The 24,979-nt window shown below is 39.0% G+C and overlaps 1 protein-coding gene across 2 annotated transcripts in view; it reads left to right on the plus strand.

Moving 5' to 3' along the window:
- The window catches only part of COL24A1 (collagen type XXIV alpha 1 chain), a 253,935-nt gene that overhangs the window by 65,668 nt on the left and 163,288 nt on the right, over positions 1-24,979 (plus strand). For both annotated transcript variants that reach the window (XM_038412721.2, XM_038412722.2), the window contains exons 8-13: positions 3,840-3,884; positions 9,146-9,199; positions 10,431-10,475; positions 13,983-14,036; positions 14,833-14,877; positions 23,104-23,157. In XM_038412721.2, the coding sequence (XP_038268649.1) occupies positions 3,840-3,884; positions 9,146-9,199; positions 10,431-10,475; positions 13,983-14,036; positions 14,833-14,877; positions 23,104-23,157 (297 nt within the window). The remainder of the gene's footprint in view (positions 1-3,839; positions 3,885-9,145; positions 9,200-10,430; positions 10,476-13,982; positions 14,037-14,832; positions 14,878-23,103; positions 23,158-24,979) is intronic.

A 24,979-nucleotide genomic window follows, 5' to 3' on the forward strand; every position in this document is an offset into this window, starting at 1 on the left:
ATTGAAAAGCAACTATTTGGAGGCAGTGTGATGCTTGGGCCCATGATAGAATCCTTAGAACAGCCTCATCCATTGGAGACCCAAAGACCGACTCTCCCCAGGCACCAGGACTTCAATGCAATTACTCCTGATTTATACCAATAGGAAGAGACACAGGCCTATTTTCTCAAAGGAAGTAAATCTTTATTTTTACCCTTGAAATATTGAATCCTGGGAGTTTGAGAATCTAAGGGCTTCACTACCCTCTACAGGGGTATCAATTCCAGTGTGCACTAGAATGTTTCACACTAACTGGCCAATGTGGATCCTGCTGGAGTTCACTAAAAGTTCCCTAGTGCATGTTACTATAGTACTGTTTGAAAAGGGCCTACATTAATGTGCACTAGGGAACTTTTAGAGCATGTCAGCAGTGTCCACACAGGCCAGTCAGTGCACAGTGCACTCTTGTGAGGCTAATGCACTGTGTAGCTCTGACACCAGGCTGGTGTAAAAAAACAAAACAAAAACCCAGTGATGGAGTGAGGGTGAAGCCTTTTGTCATTATAATACTACAGGTAGCACATGCTAGTTGGAGACCCTGATTTATATTATTTACAGGCCTCACAGACAAGAAACACTGGATCTAAAAAGAAGCCAAACACATTTCTAATCTGAGGGTGCATGGAGACCAAATAAGTATTTCAAAATTGTGTCAGATGGTGAAAATGTGGAGTTGATGAGTACAGTGTGTCTTGTGGTGTTTGTGGGTTATGTGTTATGGGTCTGATCCAGCCTCAGAAGAGGACCGCAGGATTGCGGTCATGAGAGAGTAGCAAGAATGGGATGAGCTTATTTCCCTTATATTTTTGTTCCCGTCATTATGCTGACATAGGATTAATTTTATGCCACTTTTGGTCCATACAGTATTTGTCATAGAGGAATAAGAATGGTATTGTGGCATGTATGCCATTCATCTATATTGCTGCATTGTTCTTTGACCTTCTCAACATTTTGGAAAATGACTGTCCAGCTGTTTCAGCTTTTCCATTTACGTGTTGATTTGTGTCCAGTTTTTAACATTGATTTGATCTAAATGCTGGTATTAGTTCTATTTGCAAAAGCAGTTCTTCATTCCCATGGCACCCATGACAAAGGTATCTGTAAAAATGCCTGCATCGTATAGCTCATTGTGCTCACCACATGCCCACAGTGGCTCTTTTCAACTCTTCTTTAGCACTGTTCAGAGAAGACCAAATCCTCCTGCATTCCTGTAATTACCTGCCCATTCCTCTGTCTCTCTTGGGAGGCTGCTGTAACCAGCCAGCAACAACCCCAACCCTGTGCTATTGGAATTTCTATGGAAACAATGGAAAACACTGCTGGGCTCCCAATGTTGTTGTTGTTTAATATTTATATTGATATAATGTTAAGAGGCCTTAGCAAGGTTGAGGCTCCATTGTGCTAGGCACTGTACAAACATATAGTAAATAACAGCCCCTTAAATGTAACCCCTTACAAAATAGGCTACATTACTCTATTAGGTGGTAAAGTCCTTTCTCTCTCAGAGACCAAAGCCCTCTTGTCACTCTGAGTGCCAATAACATGCCCATAAAGTGGGTGTGCTGGTGTAACCAGGAGCTCAAGCCCTTCCATTTCTCTTTTTGCCTTTGAAGTCCAAATGTGAGCGTCTTCATTAGAATTTGGGGAGTATCTCATCCTCCAATCAATCTACAGATATTATTAGCTTTTCTTTTTACACATACTTTCCTTTTATCTCAAAACAAACGTAGTTCCCTTTTTTCCGGGTCTGGATATTAAAATATTTGAACATTTCCTCTGTAAGCACCTATTCTAAAAGATCCTTTAAAATCCAGATGTAGCGTTGTTCTCAAAAATGCTTAAACCACTTAGAACCCAAATCCCTCTGAAAATCAGTCAGTGGGACTTTGGCTCCTAAATAACTTATGTCCTTTTAAGGTGCTTTTGAAAATTTTACACATAATTCCTAAGAAAGTGTTACTGCTTTGCCCTCCAGGTTTGCATTGCAGTCATTAATCATGCTTTTGTCTTTATTTAATGATGTTACCAACAGCATTTCTGAGGCATGCCTTGGCATGTTAATTAGGCAGTCCCTCTCAGCCCATTTGTCCAAGACCCACTCTCCCATACCTATGCCACAGGCTAGTGGGACTCATGCTAGTGCTCTAAAAATAGCTGGGTAGACTATTTTTGCCACTTTTGAAGTTGCAGCCGGGTCCGGCTGGAGCTCAGGGCTGGTCTTCACTGTGGGGAGATCAACGCTGCTGCAATCAATGCAGCAGGGATAAATTTAGTGGGTCTAGTGAAGACCCACTAAATCAATGGCAGAGCACTCTCCGGTCAACCCCGGTATTCCAGTTCCCCAAGAAGATTTAGGGAAATCAACCAGAGAGTGTCTCCTGTCAACACAATGCAGTGAAGACACCAGGATAAGTCGACCGTAGCTACGTCAACTCCAGCTACGTTATTCACATAACTGAAGTAGTGTAACTTAGGTCAACTTACCCCCACAGTGAAGACAAGCTCTGGGGCTCTGAGGCCTAGAAAGGGGGTGGAAGTGCAACTTCAAAGCTCTGTCTACACAGCTATCTTTAGAGCACTAGCATGAGCCCCACTAACCTGAGTCTGTTGACTTGGGCTGGGAGGCTCGCTTCTGTGGACTGTGTAGACACACTCAGACGTATGATTGAAATACGCTCTGCAGCTTGTGATTTGCAGATGTTTGTTGTTTGCGTCTGCTTTACTGTAATATCTAAACATTAAAGCAAGTTAGCAATGCTGTGTGAGTGTTTAGCAAGATATAAGGGAATACCTGCAACACTGGTTTGGAGAAAATAGAGCCTCTAGGTTTATTAATGAGCACATGTCCTTGGGACTAACGTTATTTCCCAAGCAAGTGTATAATGCTAAAACTGCCAAGTTTGAAGCTTAACTGATATGATTCTTTTTCATTATTTAAAACTATTACTGAACAAATTACTCCTCTTTTATAATTTCATGTTAGGTAATGCCGTTAAATTTGTTGTAGCAAAACTCTTGGCATGGTGTAGAAACCAAACCGAAACTTGAGGCACCAGATGAAATCTTGGCCCTATTGAAATCATGGACAGAACTCCTCTGGACTTTGATAGGGCCAGGATTTCACCCACCATCTGTACAGGCAAACCATCATCATCATAATGCTCAATATAGAGAGGGGCAATGGTAAACTTTGATGATTTAAAGATTCCAGGATAATCTGGAAGACTTTCTTTAGTGTCAGGAAGGTGGTAGTTTCATTTACTTGTGCAAAACTATAATCATAATGCAGAGTACTAAAAAAAAATTAAGTCTATATAAGAGAAATCTTTTGTTTTCTTAGTTATCTTTTCCTAGAGAGCTTCTTGGAGCTCTTTGCGATGACCTTCTTGTTATGCCTATCTCCATTGAACTGGCTCATTCAGAGATAGTGTTATGACAAGGATTTGGAATGGGGAAACAATCTGGACTAAATCCAGCTTTGCAATAATTACAAGCAGATTGTTGCTAAAGGCATTTTGTCTACGTGTTATTTAAGCTTACACAAATCTGGGACTACTTGTGCAGGTTTAGCAGGCATAGCTAGAAATCATTTATGCTAAGGTAAGTTTCTCTTTCTCCCTCCTCCCGCATCAGATACTGAAATTAAGCCATGTGGATGTCACAGAGAGAGAGAGATTGCAAAATTGTTCTTTGCTGAAGAAAAATATAAAGCGGGGAGGGGGAAATCAAGATCCCCAAAGCTGTATCTTGCATATCTGAATATATTCATTACAGCACCTGTTTATCTCTTCTACCTGCAGGGTCCCAAAGGCTATCCAGGGCCACCAGGTCCACGAGGCGAGCAAGTGAGTGGTGAAGGCACTGTAACAGTTGATACACATTGTACAAAGCATATTATGTACAATTAAGGATAATGACTTTAAATGTGTATATCACATAATTTCTTTCAGTTGCTGACTGGTTGAAGAAATACTCAATAGATTTCATTCTTGACCTGGTACTTAGTTGCCATGGAGATGGGTATGGTTTAAAGGCCTAGATAAAACATAATAAACCAACTTGTTTTCTCCAACTAGTCTGATGGCATGGCAGAAATGTGTTGTGTAATGTTTTAGGAGGCAGTTCAGTCTCTTTCAAAACCTTACTGACTGAGACTTGACAATGCATGCTTAATCTCTGGATGGGGAGATGGGAAGGGACTGTGTGTTGCTTTCTTAAAGTACCCTTCATGTGAGTTTCAGAGGTAGATACTTGTTACTCCTCCCTAAAGATAAGGGGCCATGGCTGTCAACTGTAATTACCTTGGAACAGGAGTCAAGTTTTTCTCTGTTGTATACAGTACTGAATGCATTGTCAATGCTGAATGAATAATCATGACCTAATGATAGTAGTGAGCAGAGGAGAAGTCAAAAACAAAAAATACAAAAATAGATTTTACCTGTTCAAAACTTTAACTGAGCTCTACTCCAAGAAACCAAATGAAGTGAGGGCAGTCATTATAGTTCAGTCCCTTGGCCTCTGGCATCTTTCTGCAAGAGAATTAATTATCAGAGTTGTTCAGAAGAACAGCATTGTTAACTGCAGGACCTGAGAACCAAAGAAGGAGCTGGTGAAAAGTGATTAATGAGTAATGAAAACAAGAGGGTAACTCTGTGTGTGTGTGTGTGTGTGTGTGTGTGTGTGTGTGTGTGTGAGAGAGAGAGAGATAGAGAGAGAGAGAGAGAGAGAGAGAGATTGACATCATAGGAATAATTTTGGCACTAAATATGCAAGTGTGTGAATTCTCTTGAATATAATCTGGTACATTAGACCTCAATGTGAAATTACTGTTTGCCCAGCAGTACTGAAGACCGTCTGACCTCATCTCAGCATACCCATACTATTGTTATAAATAATATTATTCATAGTCTGTTATATAATTTTGGAAATATTTAAAACTCATTTATAAAAATTTGGGAAAATACTTTCATTCCACACAGCCTGTTCTGACTGCTCCTATTTTAAGGACTATGACAAGGAGAAATGTAATTGTAGAGGATGGCCAGGAAAGAGTCAGGACAATGATAGTCATGTTGCATGTCAGTAGCAACAGCCTTTGTGAAGTTCAAAGTATCCACTTCTTGGCTGGAATTTCCATAAACCTCTAAACAAAGAAAAAAGTTACTGTAAATATATCAAATGTGGAATTACTTGAGAGTGAAGCACAACTGGGAGTGCAAGCAAGGTTTTTAAAAAGAACAAAGAGTAAATTAAAATTATTTGTTGCTCTTTGGGTTTTTGTCATGATTTGCACTTGGAATTTTTGAGACCTGATTCAGCCAAAAATATCCACAGCCCTCTGAATTGTTTCAAGCTTTAGGAGACCCTAGATCCTGGTTCCATGGCAGACCAACCCATTCAGGGAATAATCAACCTCCCATATATGCCAAGGGGATGAAAGAAATCATGGAAAGCAGAACCATCTTGGAGGCACGGCACTTATGCAAAATAACTTTTGCTTCCCACATTCATGACTTCTGATGCCTGAGATTATTCTTCCTCACTCAGACCAGCTGCATGTAGCTCATGGAAGAAGTCCTGATCTTGCAGTAGTGTGACTCCCACATGTGACAATGGGTGGAAAGGTTGGACAATCTCTAAGCCTGCCCTATGGACTTGGTTTGTTTAAACATAAAATTAGCTAAGGAGAGAGACGGGGTGGAGGGAAAGATGGTGACTTTCTAACTTCTTACCTCCTTCCCATTTCAAATCTTAGTAGGGCTTTTGAGGAGGAGTTGATTATTGGAGAATCCCAAGGGGCTTCACTTCCTCCAGCACCTGTGCCATGATTTTCTTCTCTTTCAGTATTTTTGGCCAACGGCACCTTTTAGTTTTCTTCCTGGTTGACATCAAGAATGGACCTCCTAATGGCCTTGCAGTCCAGAAATGTTGGGCCAAATCAGCTTCTCTAATGGATAAACTGCAGGAGTGGGTATTGGGTCAGGAAAACTACGTGAGTTTCCCCAGACAGAGGTTAGTCTAGACTGGCTGATACTGCCATGAACACCAGTCCTGGAGGCCAGGCCTAGATGCCCAGCTCCCTGGCATTGCAAAATTGAAATGCCAGGGCTTCATTTACCAATGTCTACCCATGGAATCCCCAATGAGGTGGGTTCATACAGGGCACGGGAAATATGGCAAAGCTATTGCAGCCTCTTTACATCTCTTCTTTAGTGGATTCTCCAAGGTGTTTGGGCGGCTGATGCATGTCTTTTCCAGCCCCAGCAAGGCCCCATCCCCAGTAATGGTTTCCCCACACAATGAAGGATGCTCTGGATGGCTGGTGGAGGCAGGGTACAGTTGACCCATTTGTTTAGGATGGGCAGATTCAGGTGTGGAGAGTCATCCTTAGGCTCGGATTCTGTGTGCGTGATCCCCTCTTGTTTTCAGATTTCACATAGGGCATTGCAAATAATAAAACTTGTGTGTTTAAGGGGAAAATAACCCAGATAAACAAGAACTCTGAAGATAAATTTGACCATGTCATTGTAAGTAACTTTTTAGGTATGTGGATCTAAAAGGATTTTTGAAATATCAAGGCTAGATTTTGAAAAGCGACAGAGACTTTCATTTCATAACATGGAATCCAGGGAGTTAAGAGCAATGCATTTTCAATTATGGGTGGCATGAATTAAGTATTTTGAAGCAGTAAATCAAATTAAAGAGTCAGTCTCAATGTGAGTTTGTGCTACCTTTCAATACATTTGAGGAAAAAACAGTTTAATCTGCCTATACTTTCCCACAACAGTTATTTTTTTACTACCTTAGGCTAATTTATACAGGGGTGGTGCTGGGAGATGGGGATTGTGGGGACGATAGCCACCCCAAAATTTGCATTAGCCCTACCACAGCCACCCCTCCCAGTGCAAAGGTCAAACGTTACGCAGACATAATGACGGCATGATATGGCATTGCCACCCTTATTTCTCTGCTGTAGCTGACGGCAGTGCTGTCTTCAGACCTGGGTGGCTGGAGAGCGGTGGCTGCTGGCCAGGTACCCAGCTCTGAAGGTAGTGCCACAGTTAGTAGCAGCACAGAAGTAAAGGTGGCATGGTATGGCATTGCCGCCCTTTCTTCTGCAGTTCTGCACAGCCGACTCCCCCAATTTTCTGTTTAGCCCACCTCAGCCACCCACTCCGGGAAAAGGTTGGTGCCGCCCCTGAATTTATACAACCAAAAGTGAGCCAAATTATACTCATTTACTCATGTGAATAGATAATTGCATACATTGTAAGGTCCCTACACTGCAAACTCACATTTGAGCATACTCTGGTCTACACATCTGAGTACATTTGTGCAGCGTAATCCCATTGAACTGGTCAGTGGGACTATTCACCTTGTATATGTGTCTGCAGGATTAGGGTCTAAGTGGGGAAGATTTGGCTACATTAATATATAATTGTTTGTTTTAACTAAATAGATGCCTAATGAAATCATGTTTCAAAGTTAACCATTTCCTACTCTGTGCATTAAAATGAAATTAAATAGTCTTTATTCAAGGGAAACTGCAGCAGTTGTGACACCTTTGGTAACTAAGTAAATATTTACTAAATTAGGCCCCAATCCTGCATAATTGACCATTACTCCATTATGGAGTCCCATTGTCTAAGCATGCTGATCCCTTTGCAGTATTAGGGTCTACAATAGCATGTAGACACATTTTAAGGACTTTCTTTACATAGCTGTTGGTATTTCAGTGACTTTATAACCATGAATGATGCTGTTGTCTTGCAATGAGAGCTGTCATTTTACTGATACTTCCCAGCAGGAAGTCCAGCATGATGACATAGTATGAGATACAGGAAGGGCAGTTCAGCATATGAAAGCATAAAAGAGGCAGGAGACTTTGGAAGAGGTTGGAAGGTAAGTTTTGCCGTATGTTTAAATGTTTTGGTTAATTTCAGATTAATTTATTTTAGATGATGATGATGATGATATATTTTCTATCCAAAATAAATAACACAATGTACCTTGCAGATATTGTGAGAGTCTCCTGCCTTTCTTGTGCTTTTATATACTATATCTGACTATCAACAATGGATCAAGATGGTAATTTCTGGTTTATTGTTAATTATTTGATTTTATTTATGAAAGACATTTTAAATGTTTCAGAGGTTTCTTATTCTCTGTAATGTGATATAATGACTGGGAAATTGTTGATATCAGAGAACCTGTCTCTCTGTTGTCAATGCCTTGGACTGGTTCATTTGTTTGAAATTTTTTAGTGAACTTACTATTCTCTAAATTGAAGGACTAACAGGATCAGATACAGTTCAAGTGTCACCACTCAGCTAATGAAGTGCACTCCTATCTTAACTATCTTCATGACATCTCGTCTAGTTCTGGACCTTTCTTGAGTAAAGGTTGCTCACCAAACAGGTGTACAGTTCTTCAACAATGAACTTTACCACCTGGCACCGAAGAACTTGCCCATTTCAGAAAAGCAGAATTTTCTTAAAATAAACAATCAAATACACAGAATTATTAGGGGGGAAAACACTTTTGGATTTGATTAGAGAAGGAAGAGGGGGAAAAGGAAGAGTTTACTGTACCCATTATTAATCCACTGTTACTCTAACCTTATCCTAACATACCCACATTGAGACCAATATAAGGAAATTCAGATATACAAGGACATTCCGATTCTTCTTACATTTGTTCCATAAAAGTGAAAATTTTAATAATATGGCCAAGATCAGTGTCAGCTTGGGTTATCTGCACCATAAATACCTGTCCCCTGAGGGCATCTCCCGTTGTGCATATCTGATTTTGCCAAACATTGTCTAAGAGTTTTCCATCATGAATCAGTGGTTTTTTTCCTGGTATTTCACTTCATTTTGGACTAATTCCCTCCCTCTCCCTCCCCCACCCTAGATGCTTTTGCAATGTGTGCACCATTGCTAAGGAAGTAATCATGCCGATTTTAATTATGTATAAGGAGTGGGTTTTATGGGCTTCCTATGCAACTTACACAAGAAACAGTCTTGCGTTAGGAGAAAGCTCTTTCATGATATCAACAGGTAAAAATACACAAAACCTGATTACTTTTTTTTTGCTTTCAATTTAGGGAATTCCAGGAATGGCTGGCAATGCTGGTTCACTTGGTTACCCTGGCAGGCAGGTGCAGTAACTATACAATAGAATTATATGTCCTGTTATAAGCACCTGTTCAGTACTATACATTAGTTTAAAAAATGTTTCCCTTCCTCTCTTTGGGGTTAATTTTCAAAGTGATGCCTAGTGTACATGGTCTGTCCGTTGGCAAGGAGTGTTTTGACAAACTGATCTACCTCAAAAGGATTGTCTGCCATCATGTATCATTAATGATGACATTTATCTCTAATACTTAAAACAAGCCTCCTTTCAGAGGCACCATACACAAAAGATATCTGGCACATTGTGCCCTCAATACTGGGCTCTGAATGGGTTAGACACAGTTATTCTGTGTCCCTCTAGTGCATACATACCTTCTTACCAAATTGCTCTCTGTCTGTTTCAACCTTTTAGTATTTAATGTTCAGAAGAAACAGGAAGCATTCTGCTCTAGTACCGTTCCTACTTATTTGCCTACACTTCTTTTTTTTTACTGCTTAAACTATTTCTTTCTTTAACATTTATGTGGGAAAAGAATATGTTAAAGGACTTTTTCCATTCAGTTCATTGAGAGACAGAACCAATGAAAACATCAAATTGCTATTAATGCAAGCCATTTGTAATATTGATTTTTATATACCTGAGACAGATAGATAGTTCAGTATATGCTGTTGGTGCATTAAGATGAACGGTCAGTCACTTTTCCTCACATTTAAATTACATGAGCCAAATTCAGACCTTGTATTTTTCAAGTGACTTCAATGGAGTCATGCCTGCTTGAGGGGCTGAATTTGACCCATGCTCTCTAAACTATTTCAACATTTTACTAGACCAATTTTACAGTGGCTATATATTAAAAAGCATTAGTAAATAGTTCATATAGTGACTGGATGACAACAAACCAACATTTAAAAATACAAAATGCTTTGAATATTTGAAATAAACTTATTGTTCTAATGTTGGTTAGAAAATGACTGGAACTGCATTCCAATATAAAAGTTTATGAAAAGTTCCATGAAGTTATTTTTAATGTCAAGTTCACAATTGGGTAGAAGGTTTCAACTGGTTTGGGAAGAACTTTACAAAAAGAAATAACTTTAATATAAAGGAAGTTGCAATCTCTGTCTAGAGGTTCAAATAGCACCCATCATGAAAAGTGCATTGCCAGTTTGGAAATTAACAATTATTGTGATAATTCTTTTAAATCTAGTATTTCCATTTATTTTAAATGAAGTAAAAATCATGTCTTTTTATACTAGGGTTTAGCTGGACCAGAAGGTAACCCAGGTCCTAAAGGTGTAAGAGTAAGTAACATTTGTAAGCATTATGGAATGCATGACTGTATTTTTATACATATAATATGCTTGAGAGATTTCATTGAATTGCCAGTTGCACAGCCATTGAATCACTCTGTCTATTGCAGAATTGGTTAATGACAAACTGTATTTCATTAAAAAATTGAGGATTTATTTCTTTTTCATGCCTACAAGCAGTACAGAATAATCTCATCTTGCTGCTCTTCCTTCACTTGGAACATATACAGACATGAAGAGAAAGAAAAAGAACCCTATGAGAGTGTGGGGGGAGCGAAGGAGGGGAGTGGAGGGGAAGAGGCCGTTTCCTGCCTGGAGCATTATTTCTGTAATAGAAGCTGTCAGGAGTGAAGGCAGATCTGGCATTTGTAATCTTCAACTGTGACAGAGGTTGATGGAAGGAAACAATCTTGTCACATAAAGAATATGAGAGTCACCTTCTGCTAGATCCTAAAATATTTCAGTTGATATCTTTTGTAGACAAGATCAGGGGTACAAATCTGAGCCCTTTAAAAATTTAAGCTTTGCTTGGATTGTTTTTGAGTAAAGTTTCATGGAGAAAAGGGAAAAAAAGTTTTTACTTTTCACACATACACACCTATAGATGTAAAAACGATCAGATTTTATTTCTTTCGAGGTCACTGCCCTCAACAGATCATCAGACTTGGATCACATGTGAATATGATGTTAACTGTGTATTGCAACCTGAGATTTGTAATTGCTTTACACTAGAAATTTCTCAGGTTTTTGATTCCACCCTCATCCTTACTCAACTCCATTATTGTACAGGTTCCTGTGAAGTATACTGTGTACCTTATGATGCTGTCAAGCTTCTGTTACAACTTCTCCATGTTGCTGAATCTGTGAACTTGTTTCTTTTATTGCTTTTATTTATTTAAAGCCTTCATCTGCAACAGCTTTTTGAAATGTCTAAGCTTTGTTCTTCTTAAATTTAGTTTTCATTATATGATGGGAGAGGTGATTCCTCTGCTTGTAAGGATCTTGTGTCCCAAAGATATTGCACCCACATGGCTCTCAACCTTGAGACATTTGTTCCTTTTTCTCTTGCCCCAAAGTTCTCCATAAACCTGTAGCCAACTCCTTCTCCTGTTATATAAGACAAAGGTGATCGCAATCTTTTCCGCTTAGTGGCCCATAAGCTCGTTATTATTTTTGCCCACACGTATGACTGTTCTGTCATTGTTAGTATGAATCATTTTTGGAGCAATCTCAGAATGTCATGTTTCAAAAGGGTGTCTCCTACATAATCCTTTCTGTCAGATGTTGCCTGTAATGTTGACCCAGAAACATGTTTTTGTGCCATTGACTCATGCAGTTATGTCAATATAATTTGAGCTCTTAAGGTTAGAACTCACTCCTATGATAGCTCTGCATCCTGCTTATTTAAGGGTTTTAAGACAATGCAGGGAAAGAAAAGAGAGCTGCATTTTTCCCTAATGTGTGGGGTACCAAGAAGAGTATTGTCCTTCCTAAGATCCTCAAAAAATGAGTTAAGATATTTCATTAAATTCAAAGGACTGTAGAAATAGATGTGAAAACACTGATTTTTTTTCAGTAATTAGATGCTGCACCTGCCTTTGCACATTCTCTCTCAGAGCCTCTATGTGTAGAATCACTTCATTGTACTTTTGTTTATGCCAGTTTGCAATTGAATTTGTACATGTCTGTCACATATGCCCAGCCGTGAAAATGTGAAACTGAGCTTTGGAAGCAATATAATGGAATATAGCACATACAAACCATTGACGATTTGAGAGGAGAATTACATTTCTCAGGACATAGTGTTAGTTTTCAAATCTTAAAAGCCAGGAATTTAAATGATTACTACATTTTAGGGGGTGGATTTTTTAAGCGTAATTTAAAAAAAAAAAACATTTCCCAGGATTGCTCCCTGTATGTCCCACTTATTTTCCACCCAATACAATCCTCCCTTTACCAGTTTCACGTTGAAGGAAATGGGCTAGCCAAGGACATAAGTGTGACTTCCTTCAAGTCACCTTATGTTCTGAATTGCACATATCCCATTCAAACCCAACAGTGGAGTAATCACTAATGACATTCTCGTTGTCTAGTAGAAGAAAGCTACACCCGTGTTTTGTTCAACAGAGAATTATAACAGCTCTTATGAGTGAGAAACATTTCCTGCCCTTTATAACTTTTCATTGTATTTCATATTATGATTTTTTTAACTAGACTTTGTGGGGCTTCTGCTGATCTCCACTGTATTGATGAAAAGTAGAATTGCTTCCTAATTCAGTCACAAAAGACAAAATCTTCAAAAACTCCTAAATGCTATTTTCATGTGAGAATTTCTTCTGTTTAGTGTTTTCACTTTCTTAACTTTTTATTTTTATTCATTTAACTGGAAGCAAATTGGATATTTTGAGAACAAAACACAGGGATATGACCTCTCTGTTAGCCAGTGGTTAGCATGTGTCCCATTGTAATAGTTACTACTCTGGCTACTCTATTGATCTTAAGTTCTATAATAAAATTCAGTTATTTCTACTGTACCATTTTAAAAATTGAACACAGTGGGATTTAGCTGTGGATTTTCAGATTTTGACGCAACATAAGGAAGTTACTTCTCAGGGTATATCATACTGGAGCTGGAAGGTGTCATTTCCAGCTTGAGGAGACATACCTGCACTAGCTTTGCTAAAAATAGCAATGTAGCCACAGTGGCGCAAGCAATGGGAGAGGATAGCTGCCCCAAATATAATCTCATCTGAGATCCTAGGCATGTACTTTTGGCAGCTAACCCCTCCCACCATTTGCACCTCTGCAGCGGCACTTCTATTTTTGGTGCACAAGCGCAGTCAGAGCTAGTGTGGGATGTCTTCTTGAGCTGGAAATTGCAACTTCCAGCTCCAGAGTAGACAGCATCACTCTCTACGTGGAAAGAAAGCATGGCAAGATGCAGTTACAATTAAACTGCTGTTTACAGTGATTTGTCTCACTGGTTTTAATGAGATAGACAATTTTCCCCTTCTACTTAAGTAGGGAGCTAGAAGACATTTAGTCACTTTTAATTAATACAATCCAGCTGTGACAAGATAAACTTGCAAAATAATTACTTTGTAGTAGAAATCACTCAAATTTATTCACAAAAAAAATTTAATTTTGATTTACATGTGGGGAATATTGTAAATTTGAAAGCTTATTTTTAATATTTCTTTGATCAGCACTTTCTGATGCAATAGTATATCATTTGGGAATTTTTTTCCTACTACGGTTAATTTATACGTTACCTCTGCAATGGTGGCTGATTGTAACTATCAGTTGGATTTGGAAGGTGAAATCCTGGCCACATTGAAATCACGGGGAGTTTTGCCATTGACTTCAACTGAGCCAGGATTTCACCCAAAATCTCAAACCACTATACGTTCATAAATGTGTGGTAAATCTGTATCTAGCATTGTTCTTGAGATGAAACTTTTTAATGAAAAAATTTAAGAATTATTTATCTGTTCTAAGGGTTTCATTGGACCTCCAGGGGTGGCAGGACAGCCAGGACCTGAAGGAGAAAGAGTAGGTTTAATTAAACATTTATTAAATATTTACACATTTATAATAATGAAACACACTGAAGTATAACATATACCAGATTGAGACCAAGGAAAACTTAAATAAGATTTATTATTTATGTAACTCTTTTTAAAGAGGAAAATGAGGCTTGTCTGACAGCAAAACTGGGAATGTGTGAAAATGTCATCCGATTAAATAATAAAATTCTGCTGATTAGAATGAATCTAGTGAACAAAATCAAAATACCACCAAGGTTAATAAATCTGAATTGACTGTAAAGTGAAGCTTGGATTTCATCTAAAACTTTTGAGATTGGGAGCCTGTTCCTGTTGTCATTGAAGTGAGCAGTGAAAGTTTCCTCTAAGAGTAATTTCAGTCCATGTATAAATCACTTTCTGAATTGCCTGGTATGTGTTTAAGACAAAAATGCCCATGATAATCTGATAACTGTGATTTTGAGCCTAATTTTGCTACTATTGAAATCAAGGAAAGTTTTTCCATTGACCTTAATAACAGCCAAAGCAGGCCCTTCTCAACATTCTAGGACATATTAATATAATTCAACTAATATGCCTGAAGTGAAGAGATCACAATTTACATTTCTCCATCCCATTCTTCCTGCTCCCTTATAACAAGAAATAGATACAGTGTCTGCTTTTTGTGGTGGTGATTTTTAGATTGCCTTTTGCAATCAAATGTGCATGCCAATAATATATAATTTAAATTACTTTTAAAAATCCTAGATTCTGTAGATTTTTTAGATTGTAGGTTCTATTTTCTTTCTTTCTTTTTTTTCCAGGGCATTCCAGGACAGCAAGGAAAAAGGGGTTTTAAGGGGAGACTGGTAAGGTTACTAATATGGGTTACTACTTTTGCTGCTAATTTAAATGAATAATGTAAGTATGCATATAATTTTAAGTAGCTGAAAATGTTAGTATTGTTTTATTCACAAATGATTTTATTATTGTTTCCAGCACATACCTTGTACAACAGAAAAATGACAACTTGTTTGGTAAATTTAGTGGTGCTGCTAAATAAACGTAAATTAAGAATTCTTAACCTGATGGCCAATTCAGCCATGGGAACTATCAGTGTGACTGCCATGGCGTTAAAAAGTCACTGAAAATGCAAACAGTTTTTAAAACATATTGTTAATGCAACACAGATTTATGATTCCAGGCTTTATGAAGAGTCTGATTCAGGTGTTGGCCTGAATACAACTCAGTTGCAACTTCTAATAATTTCAGATGTTTGTAGAAAAAATCGTAGAAAGCAACTGTTGGCAAGTTAAAGATATTCCCTACTTAATAGAAACATATTTCTGCATCTGGGGGGCAGACACAAATCTGCAAGGCATACCTTCATAAGGTTTACAGTATTTCTGATAAATCAGAAAACTGTAGCATGATCTGTTATGTTCCAAGTTCTTTATTTTCTGCCACATGGTTGTACTTTAAGACTTTTGCTGTCTGCATGTAAAATACTGTGGAAGGAGAGATGCATAGCTCTGTTGATGTAATTTTTGTGTTTGCTGCATAGTTATTACAAAACCATGTGAAATATGGACCAGCTTCCAATACATGTGAATTTTGGGTTAATCAGTGCATAACACAGAAAGTACTAAAAGACACTCCTGAAACATGTTCATTAAAATCAAGAAACTTATTTAAGTTTTTAATGCTACAGATTAATGTGTGAATCAAAAAAGATGAAATTTATTAAAGTAATTGGCTAACAGGGTAGTGTGTTCAGTTTTTTGTCTACATTGTTGCTGCTCATTTCTCATTTGAATCATGTATTAGATTGTGCATCCCAAAAGAGTACACTAGCACAATGGTTCTCAAAGCCGGTCCGCCGCTTGTTCAGGGAAAGCCCCTGGCAAGCCGGACTGATTTGTTTACCTGCCGCGTCCACAGATTCGGCCGATTGCGGCTCCCACTGGCTGCGGTTCGCTGCTCCAGGCCAATGGGGGCTGCGGGAAGCGGCGTGGGCCAAGGGATGTGCTGGCTGCCCTTCCCGCAGTCCCCATAGGCATGGAGCTGCGAACCACGGCCAGTGGGAGTCGCGATCAGCTGAACCTGCAGACGCGGCAGGTAAACAAACCGGTCCGGCCCGCCAGGGGCTTTCCCTGAACAAGCGGCTGATCAGCTTTGAGAACCACTGCACTAGCAGATACATGCTATTGGTATGCTTATTGCACCTTATTAGCCATGTGCAGTGTGCTAGCTTTTCTGAGAAGAATGAGCATCAAGGTAAAAAAGCAGAAGACTCATGCTCAATCTGTGTAAGAAGGAGGTGATGCTGATAGGGAACTTTGAAACACTGTCTGGAATTATAATCTTGTCTTCAACTGAAGACACCTGACCTCAGGTTCTCAAGGTGGTATGATGTCTCGATCCCACTGGACTGCTCCTAGCTGTACAAGTAGCAGAAGTGAAGAGAAATTTATTTTCCATCTTCAGCTAGTCACGTATTGCACCCATCCCTCTCTAGTGAGGACTCTTGACCGTAGAGATCCATCTTCAAATAGTTTAACACACGGCAGTCCACTGTTTAAGTAACAGAGATCAATGAGAGCACATCATCCCAGTGTTCTGCTCATACCGCTGGCTTTCTACTTAATGCCAGATCTATTTCTTGATCCTGAAATCAGTTCCAAGACCTTAGTCCTCCTCAGTGGGCTAAGGTTTAGTTATCAGAAGGCCTAATCTGTCAAAGCACCTGAGTAGGTACTTAGCTCTAGGTACTTTGTTGGATCAGGACCATCGAATGCCTCTTTCCCCAAATCCAACCCAATGGCTTCAGGGTGAATATCTCAAGAGATTGGAGCAGGATGCTCTCACCAAGGAATCTTGGCTGTGGAATTCCCCAGTGTCAGAGAGATGAATCCTAGCCTTACAATTCAGGGTGAAATGCAAGACTCATCTTTATGCAAACTTTCCATCAATAACAATGAGGGGAAAGAATGGCCAGCATGGCACCATCACTTTTGGAAGAAGGGAAAATCCCAGATATGATCTCATTTTGGAAAAAGCAGCCTAAAATTTGAGAGGTGGAGATTAGGGGCTTCTTTTAGGGTAGTTCTTTTAATTTTTAACATAGTTCTAGACACCATGGTGATGAATGCTTTAAAATTCTGGTAGATAATTGTGCTTGCCATCATTTTGTTTACTGTCCAGATGGCATTTAATATACTATAACAAACATCTGACATGAAAATTATCTTTAGGATTCAAAATGCTACCAATTAGCAGACTAGCTGAATAGTTATTAGTATTTATAATATCTTTGGCATATTTGAAATGGAACAAAATATTAAATTGACCACATTCCTTATTATAAATATTAGAGAGTCTGAAATTGCCTGCATTTTAAATCAGTTGGATGTACAGTATGTTTTAAAGAAAATATTCTGTATTCAAGATGCATGTGTCCCATTTCTTTCTATATTAAGTATGTAATATGAAATCTGGCCACTTCTGTATTATTATATTACCTGTCTTGTTATATATGCTGCACAATATTTCACATACATTACTTTGAGCACATTTATTGGGAATGTACTATATAGGATTAGTTACAACAACTAGTACTCAAACCGACAAAGCAGACCTTTTAATCTATACCAACAATCTGCAGTCTAGTCCATTGTAACTGTGAAAATACTACAGACCCATTTACAATTAAAAATATGAATGTTCTTGTTTTCTAGGATGTTTTATAGAAATATACTAGATGATATTACTGATGTAATAAAACATTTTTTACACAGTAGTATTATCATGTTTTCAGTTTTAGATGGTTTTCTCTTTTCCTAGATTAGAAATGCTTTTTCTTTTTTATAGTGCCTAAATTGTTCTTCTCTCATCAGTTTTAAAACTCATGATGATGAAAGTGGAAATATCATGGTTATGGTTAATCTGCCCCTTTGTCTCATCCAGAACATCTTTTGCTCTTTTTTTCTGTATATAAATCGCCACCTACAGTCTGAATCAGACCTGGTAATTGGAAAAATTGCCTCGTTGCTTTCTCCATTTCACTTTTGATCCAACTGTTAATTTCTATTTAAAAAGTTGTGTCTTCCTGGGTGTCATCTGGAGTTAACAAGTTTGACATCTATTGGGGCATACATCCTCACCAAAATATACTAGTTTTCTTAAAAGAACAGTAAATTAGCCTTTGACTATGGCTTCCCAGAAGGTGGCCTTGAATAAGCAAAAGATATTTTAATAACATGGCACTATGTCAAATCCCCATTTTGCACATGTGAAATAAGATTTCACGATACAATTTCAGAGGCCAATTAAAAATTTGGCCCAGAGAGTCTAGGTTTTCAAGTTAATTTCAAAGTCTGTCATATTTAATAATGAACATTATGAACCTCTACTGAATCAACAACCACATAAGGAATAAGAAAAGGAGTACTTGTGGCACCTTAGAGACTAACAAATTTATTAGAGCATAAGCTTTCGTGAGCTACAGCTCACGTATACCTGTCATCACATAAGGAATGAATGCTATACAGTCTATTTATGTTATGAAAAACTTGTACCTTAAAATTAAGGTATAACAATTGTCACTTGTGAGCACCATGATCAGATATTGAATACAATTTTCACAGTGTGATAGATGGGCCTGTTTGTTGCCTGGAAATGGCCTGAATCATTTTTGCTGAAAACTGGTCAGTTTGGAGGGATATTTTTTGGCTTTAACACATGCAGACTTTAGCAGAATTTTCTGATAAATTGGCCATTTGTTAGTTTGCAACAGAATGCAAAAAAAAAAACCTTGGGCCACGGTCATCCTGTGTTTGGGAGGGCTTCAGGGCAAATCTGGTGCCTGCCAGTGAAAATTCAGGAGCTTGGTGTCAGAAACTTTTTCAAAAGAAAGAGGTAGCAGAAAATGGCAGCAAACATCCCTTCCTCAGCAGGCTTTTAGAAGGCCAGTGCAGCCCAAAAAAGTTAACTGTGTTTGCCAGGACAGGGATGTTGTCTGGGGATGCCTTGATTCAATGCATCCTCTAACCACCTTCACCATTGGAGCGTCTCTGTAGTGTCAGCTGCTAAGAAAAGCTGGCCTCCTGCTCTCCCAGCAGAAGGCCCGTTAAGAGGGCAGCAGTGGTGATGTCAGGGTGGTAACAGCTTTTTGATGTTGCGGCTTCACTTTTGGTAAATACAGCCTGGTCAGTTGAGCATGTCTGCATTTTGTTGTGAATAAGCCACATTCCTCTATTTAACTAGAAATCCAAAGGATATTAAATTGTATCTGTGTGATGTGGGTATGTTTACACTGTTGTAGGAACTTTAATGGTTTAACTTCTTTTATGGATTTTAATACAATGTCCAGTAATGAATTTCCACAGTTTTTTCCATTTACTTACGTGGAATATTGAGATCACAATAGCCATCCAATGGAGTTTTTTAATGTATGAATCATAAAACATTGAATAGTTTATTGTGTGTTTTGAATGTGCAAAGCTGCTACAGAGCATTTCAGAATTGATCTGGAGAACATCTGACAAATTAAAACTTCAGATGCAGTCACAGACAGTAATTTGTCAGGGACTAAATTCCTTGGGTGAAATCCTGGCCCCAAAGTCATCAGTGGCCCCAATGTCATCAAGCTCTGATTGACTTCAGGAGAGCCAGGATTTAGGCCAGCATTACTCCCCGGAGTGCTGAAGTAGTGAGTTGACTTGCTGTTTGCAATAAACAACTATCTACTATGCAACAGTCCATTCAATCTTACCTGTCTTTCTCCTTTTCATAATTGATATTTTATTATTTCTGTTAAAAATACAGTGTTAATTCATTGTAATGATTACAATTCAAATGTCAGCACATGAATTAGAATGAATAAATCAAATTAATTCACATTATGGTGAAAATATGAGGAATTATGAGCCTAGTAACTTATTGCAAGATACTATATAGGCTATTAATGGTACATTCACAGAGGAATATGAGTGGGACATATTCTTGTCCACAGTGAAAACTGACTGGAACAAAATAAGACAAGACTGAAAAGTACAAGACAAAGTATAAGTAAATAAGACCAAACCAGACAATACAAGACAAAACAAAACTAGCTGCAACAACTCTAGTTCAATGGTTGTGGAGGAGAGGAGAGTTATACAAGATAATTTTCCCTTATTATTTAGTTAAACTCCAGTTCTTAAGACGACACCAAAGTAAAAGACTAATAGTTTTGATTAAAGAAAAACATGGCTGAGAAATCCAGAGGTATTTTGCATTACAGGGCAAACTTCCCACCTCCCCACTGCAACTGTTAAGGTTCCTTTCAGTTCCCGGCCTGTGGTTCCTGTTTATCCATTGATAGGCACCCCTTTTTCCCCTTCCCAGCTCTTAACTAAAGATAATTAGCTCTGATAAATCATGAGCTAGACAACCTAAGGAAGGAAGGTTGAAAGGGCTAAACTAATAGTTTGTGTGACCTGAGGCACTTCTGAGCATGGCCCACTGGAGGTGAAAGGTAAGTAACTTAATCTCCTCTTGCAGCTATACAAAGAGAAAACTATAACCTTGAAAACACCTGAGAGCAGAAAAGGTAATGTTTATGAAATAATTACATGCAGGATGAAAGAAACTGCTCCCTCCAGTCTGTGGGAATGGAAGGGTGGTTCCGGTTAATATGTGTTAACTAGTACAGTTGTGAATTCTAACATGCACACTCACAAATGTTTGCAAAAACAATGAGGAATACTTGTGGCACCTTAGAGACTAACAAATTTATTTGGGCATAAGCTTTCATGGGCTAAAACCCACTTCATCAGATGCATGGAGTGGAAAATACATGCATCTGATGAAATGGATTTTAGCCCACGAAAGCTTATGCCCAAATAAATTTGTTAGTCTCTAAGGTGCCACAAGTACTCCACGTTGTTTTTGCTGATACAGACTAACATGGCTACCACTCTGAGACCTGTCACAAATATTTGCAAATCTCAGTGCAAACACTCCCAAAGGTTTGTTCTGGATCCTAGCTTATCCTAGGGCTCAGCCTAGGGCAGTAGTTCTCAACCTGTGGCCCAGTCTGCACACAGCTGCTGCCAATGTGACATCCTCAAAGCCATACAGGTAGTACTGGATGCGACCCACATACGAATTGTTATGCAGCCCACAATGGTAAATAAGTTGAGAACCACTGACATAGGGTGAACCATGACTAGGAACAAATATTTATTTCCTGGAACAAACTATTGTAGAATATCTACAGTACACTAGAATTTACAATTGTGGTAGTTTACTTAAATTACCTGAGCTAAATCATGTTGCAGAAGTTGCAGTATGAACAAGACAAACCCTATGAGAATGCACTGAGAAGGTTAGGGATGGATCAGAGCAATTGTGGAGGGATGGCCAGTAAGTCTATAAATGGTGTTAATCCACTGGCTGAAACACCTGTGAGGATGGAAGGAAAGCATAGCAAACTATGTCCTCTAGTATAGTCTAAAAATACTATGCTAGCAATTATGAACTGTCCATTCAAATACCATGTTCCCTTCTTTTAGGATGTGTTGGCAAATTTAGCACAAAAATGCGCTGGAATTTTACAGCTGTATCACAAGCTCATACATCCAAGATCGTTCTTGGCTCTCTTACGACCCTGGTGCTTGCAAGATATTTTACTCTCATACTATCTATATTTAGGATTTTTTTTCCTGGATGTATTAGCTTGCATTTTTCCAAGTGGAAGAATCCCCTCCCAATTTAGTATCATCTGCAAATTTCACTGGTGTGCTGTTTTACTACCTCTTCCAGATTATTAAGAAATGTGTTAAATCAGACTGGTTCTAGCAGTGCTCTGTACAGTTCTCCACTACCCACCTTCCCTCCAAATTAATATATTGGCATTGATCACTACATTTTTTGGTGCTCTTGTTTACAACAGAATTGTGCTGCTCTTGTGGGCATTAACTTTTGTGCACCACCACACTGAATCCACTCTCTCCCACATGTGGCTCTTCCAGTTGGTTAGTGAGCATTTGATAGCGATATGAAATCAATAGGAATTAAAATAATTCAATCAATTCGTGCTTCCTTTCCAGGGGCAACATCTGGGGAAGTAAAATAGGATCCATAATAGGGAGCAAGAAAGATCATGGTTCCAGGAAGGCAGGACTTCGAGTCCTGCAGACCCAGGCAACAATGCTAATTTTGGCTCAAAATTGAAATTTCACTTGTCCAATCAGATTCCAGGTGCATCCTAGTGATTACATAGCATTATTACCCCGATATCTAAACTCTGAAGTCAACACTCTGCTAATATGAATCAGGAAATTCATACCTCATTTGGTGCTATTGTTTCAGTCTCTAGCTGCAGACTCAACCAGCAAGCATGCATTAGTTTACATTGGCAAAGATAAGTTTGCATACAGAATGGTTATAAAATGAAGGTTTAATTCTGAGCAGTGCTGAGTCCCTCATATTGGTCATTGATTTTAATGCACATTTGTCATATTGAGTCTTCATCCATAAATATTAAAAAACAGTCTTAGGTAAATGCTATAGGGCATGGGGGAGGTATGATCTTGTAGTAAAGGCACGGAGCTGGGTATCAGAAGATCCCAAACAAACATTCCAATGGGCACTTGCATAGTATCGACCTCATAAGGGCTCAGTAAGATGATAACGTCCTATTCTTGCAACTTAAATCTTCTCAAAATCTTCTCAGATCTTTCTTGGATGGGATTTTGGAGTAAGACAGTGAAGTGTATTTTGAATTTTGCAGGTGAAATTGTTTATTTTTCCCCCTTCTTGCTAGTATCATCTTACTTTCTAGTACCTTTGGTCAATTTGGGTTGGGGTTTTCAGAGGAACCTATGGGAATTAGGTGTCCAAATCCCATAAAAACTCAATGGGGGTTGTGCACCTGACTCTTGTAAGCTTCTTTTAGAACCTCCCAGCTTTGGATAAGAAAGAGCAAGTCATTCGTTCTTGCCAAATTTCTTAGTGTGTACACATTTCTTACATATTTCCAAGTGTAATGTGAAGAATAATATCCGATGTGTGCTGTGATTCTAACAGTGTTACCTCTCTCTTGTTACCAGGGTTTTCCAGGTGATTTTGGAAACAGAGGCCCCCCTGGTGCAGATGGGAGTCCTGTAGGTATCAAATTGTGTGTGTGACTTTGCAATTTACAACATGATGGTATTAAATGTGTCATTGATAAAACCTGTCCAAAAACCAAACAAACCCCTTGAAAAGAAGGAGATTCAATGAAGTCCACTAGAAATTTGCTATCACTCTTGATTTTACATTGAAGGTGCTCAGATAAGAGAAAGAGAGATTCTGAAAGCTGCTGAATGTGGCCAGCTCCCATTAGGAGCTGCAGATGCTCAGCTCCTTTCAGGATCAAACTCTTGCCTGTTTAAGGCTAACTAAACAAATCTGCATTCTTGCTAAAATTCTTAGTGACTAGGGCCCTAGGACATGACTTTGTGTTGATACGATTAAACTACAGTTCCAGGGTCTCTTAAAAAGGGGATATTCTGAAGTTGTTTCTCAGGAAACTGGCTCTAGTATGTTCAGGTATTTACTAGCTTTAACCTTTGAAATATTACTGAATAAGTTTCTGGACCTGTCTTCTGCTTGTCTGTCTTTTAGTAACTCAGCATTAGTAGGGCAGCCACTCTTTCTTTAGAAACACGTCTTCAGAATAAAGTGCTTTGATGATGCAGTAATCAAAACATGTAACAGTCATCATGTCATTGTTTCAGTACTGATTTCAAAGGAGCTTCTCTCTTGCCCTGTTCTTAGTTGACTCTGGCTGCAGCCTCTTAGCTGTGGATTCCCCTGGCTTGGAGAAGCCCCCGATAGATGTAGAGCTAGGTTACCTGGTTCCTCCACCACCCTTCCAGTGGTCCCTAACACAATGAACGGGGAGTAGGAGTGGCCAGATTGCAGCTGTTCTCAGCTGATGGATGTTCCCTTGGGAAAGATTAGTTAGTTTTAGCAGTTAGTGCCTACGGGCTACTCTAACCTGGGTGAGTGTCAGGAGCTGGGCGAAGAACCAGGGAACTGTAACAAAATCTCTGAGGATGACCCCTCCTCTGCTGCACCAACTGGAAACTCTTTAAAGTTTTGCTGGTGCCTTGATTGCCCAGTGGCACCAGGATTTTGGCACGCAGTAAATGTATTCGGCATTTCTGATCTCTGGAATGAAGCTCGCCAAGGGGTTAGGTAATATATCTTTCACTTCTGTGGCACTTTTCATCTTGAAAGAACTCAGAGGTCTTTATTAGTATAACCAACTGCTGTACAAATTATACACAAGGGTCAGTTCATTCTGCCCCTCTCCAAAGCAGATGTGTTCTTTCCACCAGAACTGAAGGGGAAGAGCAACACTATAATAGAAACAAACTCAGAAAGTCTAGGTCCTAAATTATAGACTTAAACATTACAAAGAACTGCATTTTAGCACCACACATTTAAAATGAGTTTCTTCTAATCTACCAAGACAGCTGCTGATATCACAGCCTCCTCAAATAGACAGTGAAAAACCCACCCTGCAAAGCTGGTTCAGGCAAGGTGCCAAGTCTGCAGCTGCAGGGGGCTGGAGGTCAGGTTGAAATCTAATGTGATATTTAATAAGAGTACTCTAGTGCTGATAATGTGGAGCAGGAGCTACTGCATGCTGACTGGGAGTTCTGCGGTGATAAGAGATAGCTGTCCCTGGAGACTCAGGAAGTCTCCACCGTTATCTCAGCTATGGCTGGGACAAATCTTATTCTCCACATCCCAGCCTCCTTCTGTTTACCAGGATTACTCCATCCCTGTTTTCATGCTTCCCTCCCTAGCCCTTAATCATGTACATGTTACATTCCCCATCCACCGCCCACTGCAGAATAGAACCCTCCCAGCTGGTACGGCAGAGGAGTTTGGGGCTGGTGGATGAGTGGCAGACAGAGAAGGAGGAAGTTATCT

The sequence above is a fragment of the Dermochelys coriacea genome, chromosome 8 (assembly GCF_009764565.3).
Source record: "Dermochelys coriacea isolate rDerCor1 chromosome 8, rDerCor1.pri.v4, whole genome shotgun sequence".
In the NCBI taxonomy this organism is placed as follows: Eukaryota; Metazoa; Chordata; order Testudines; family Dermochelyidae; genus Dermochelys; species Dermochelys coriacea.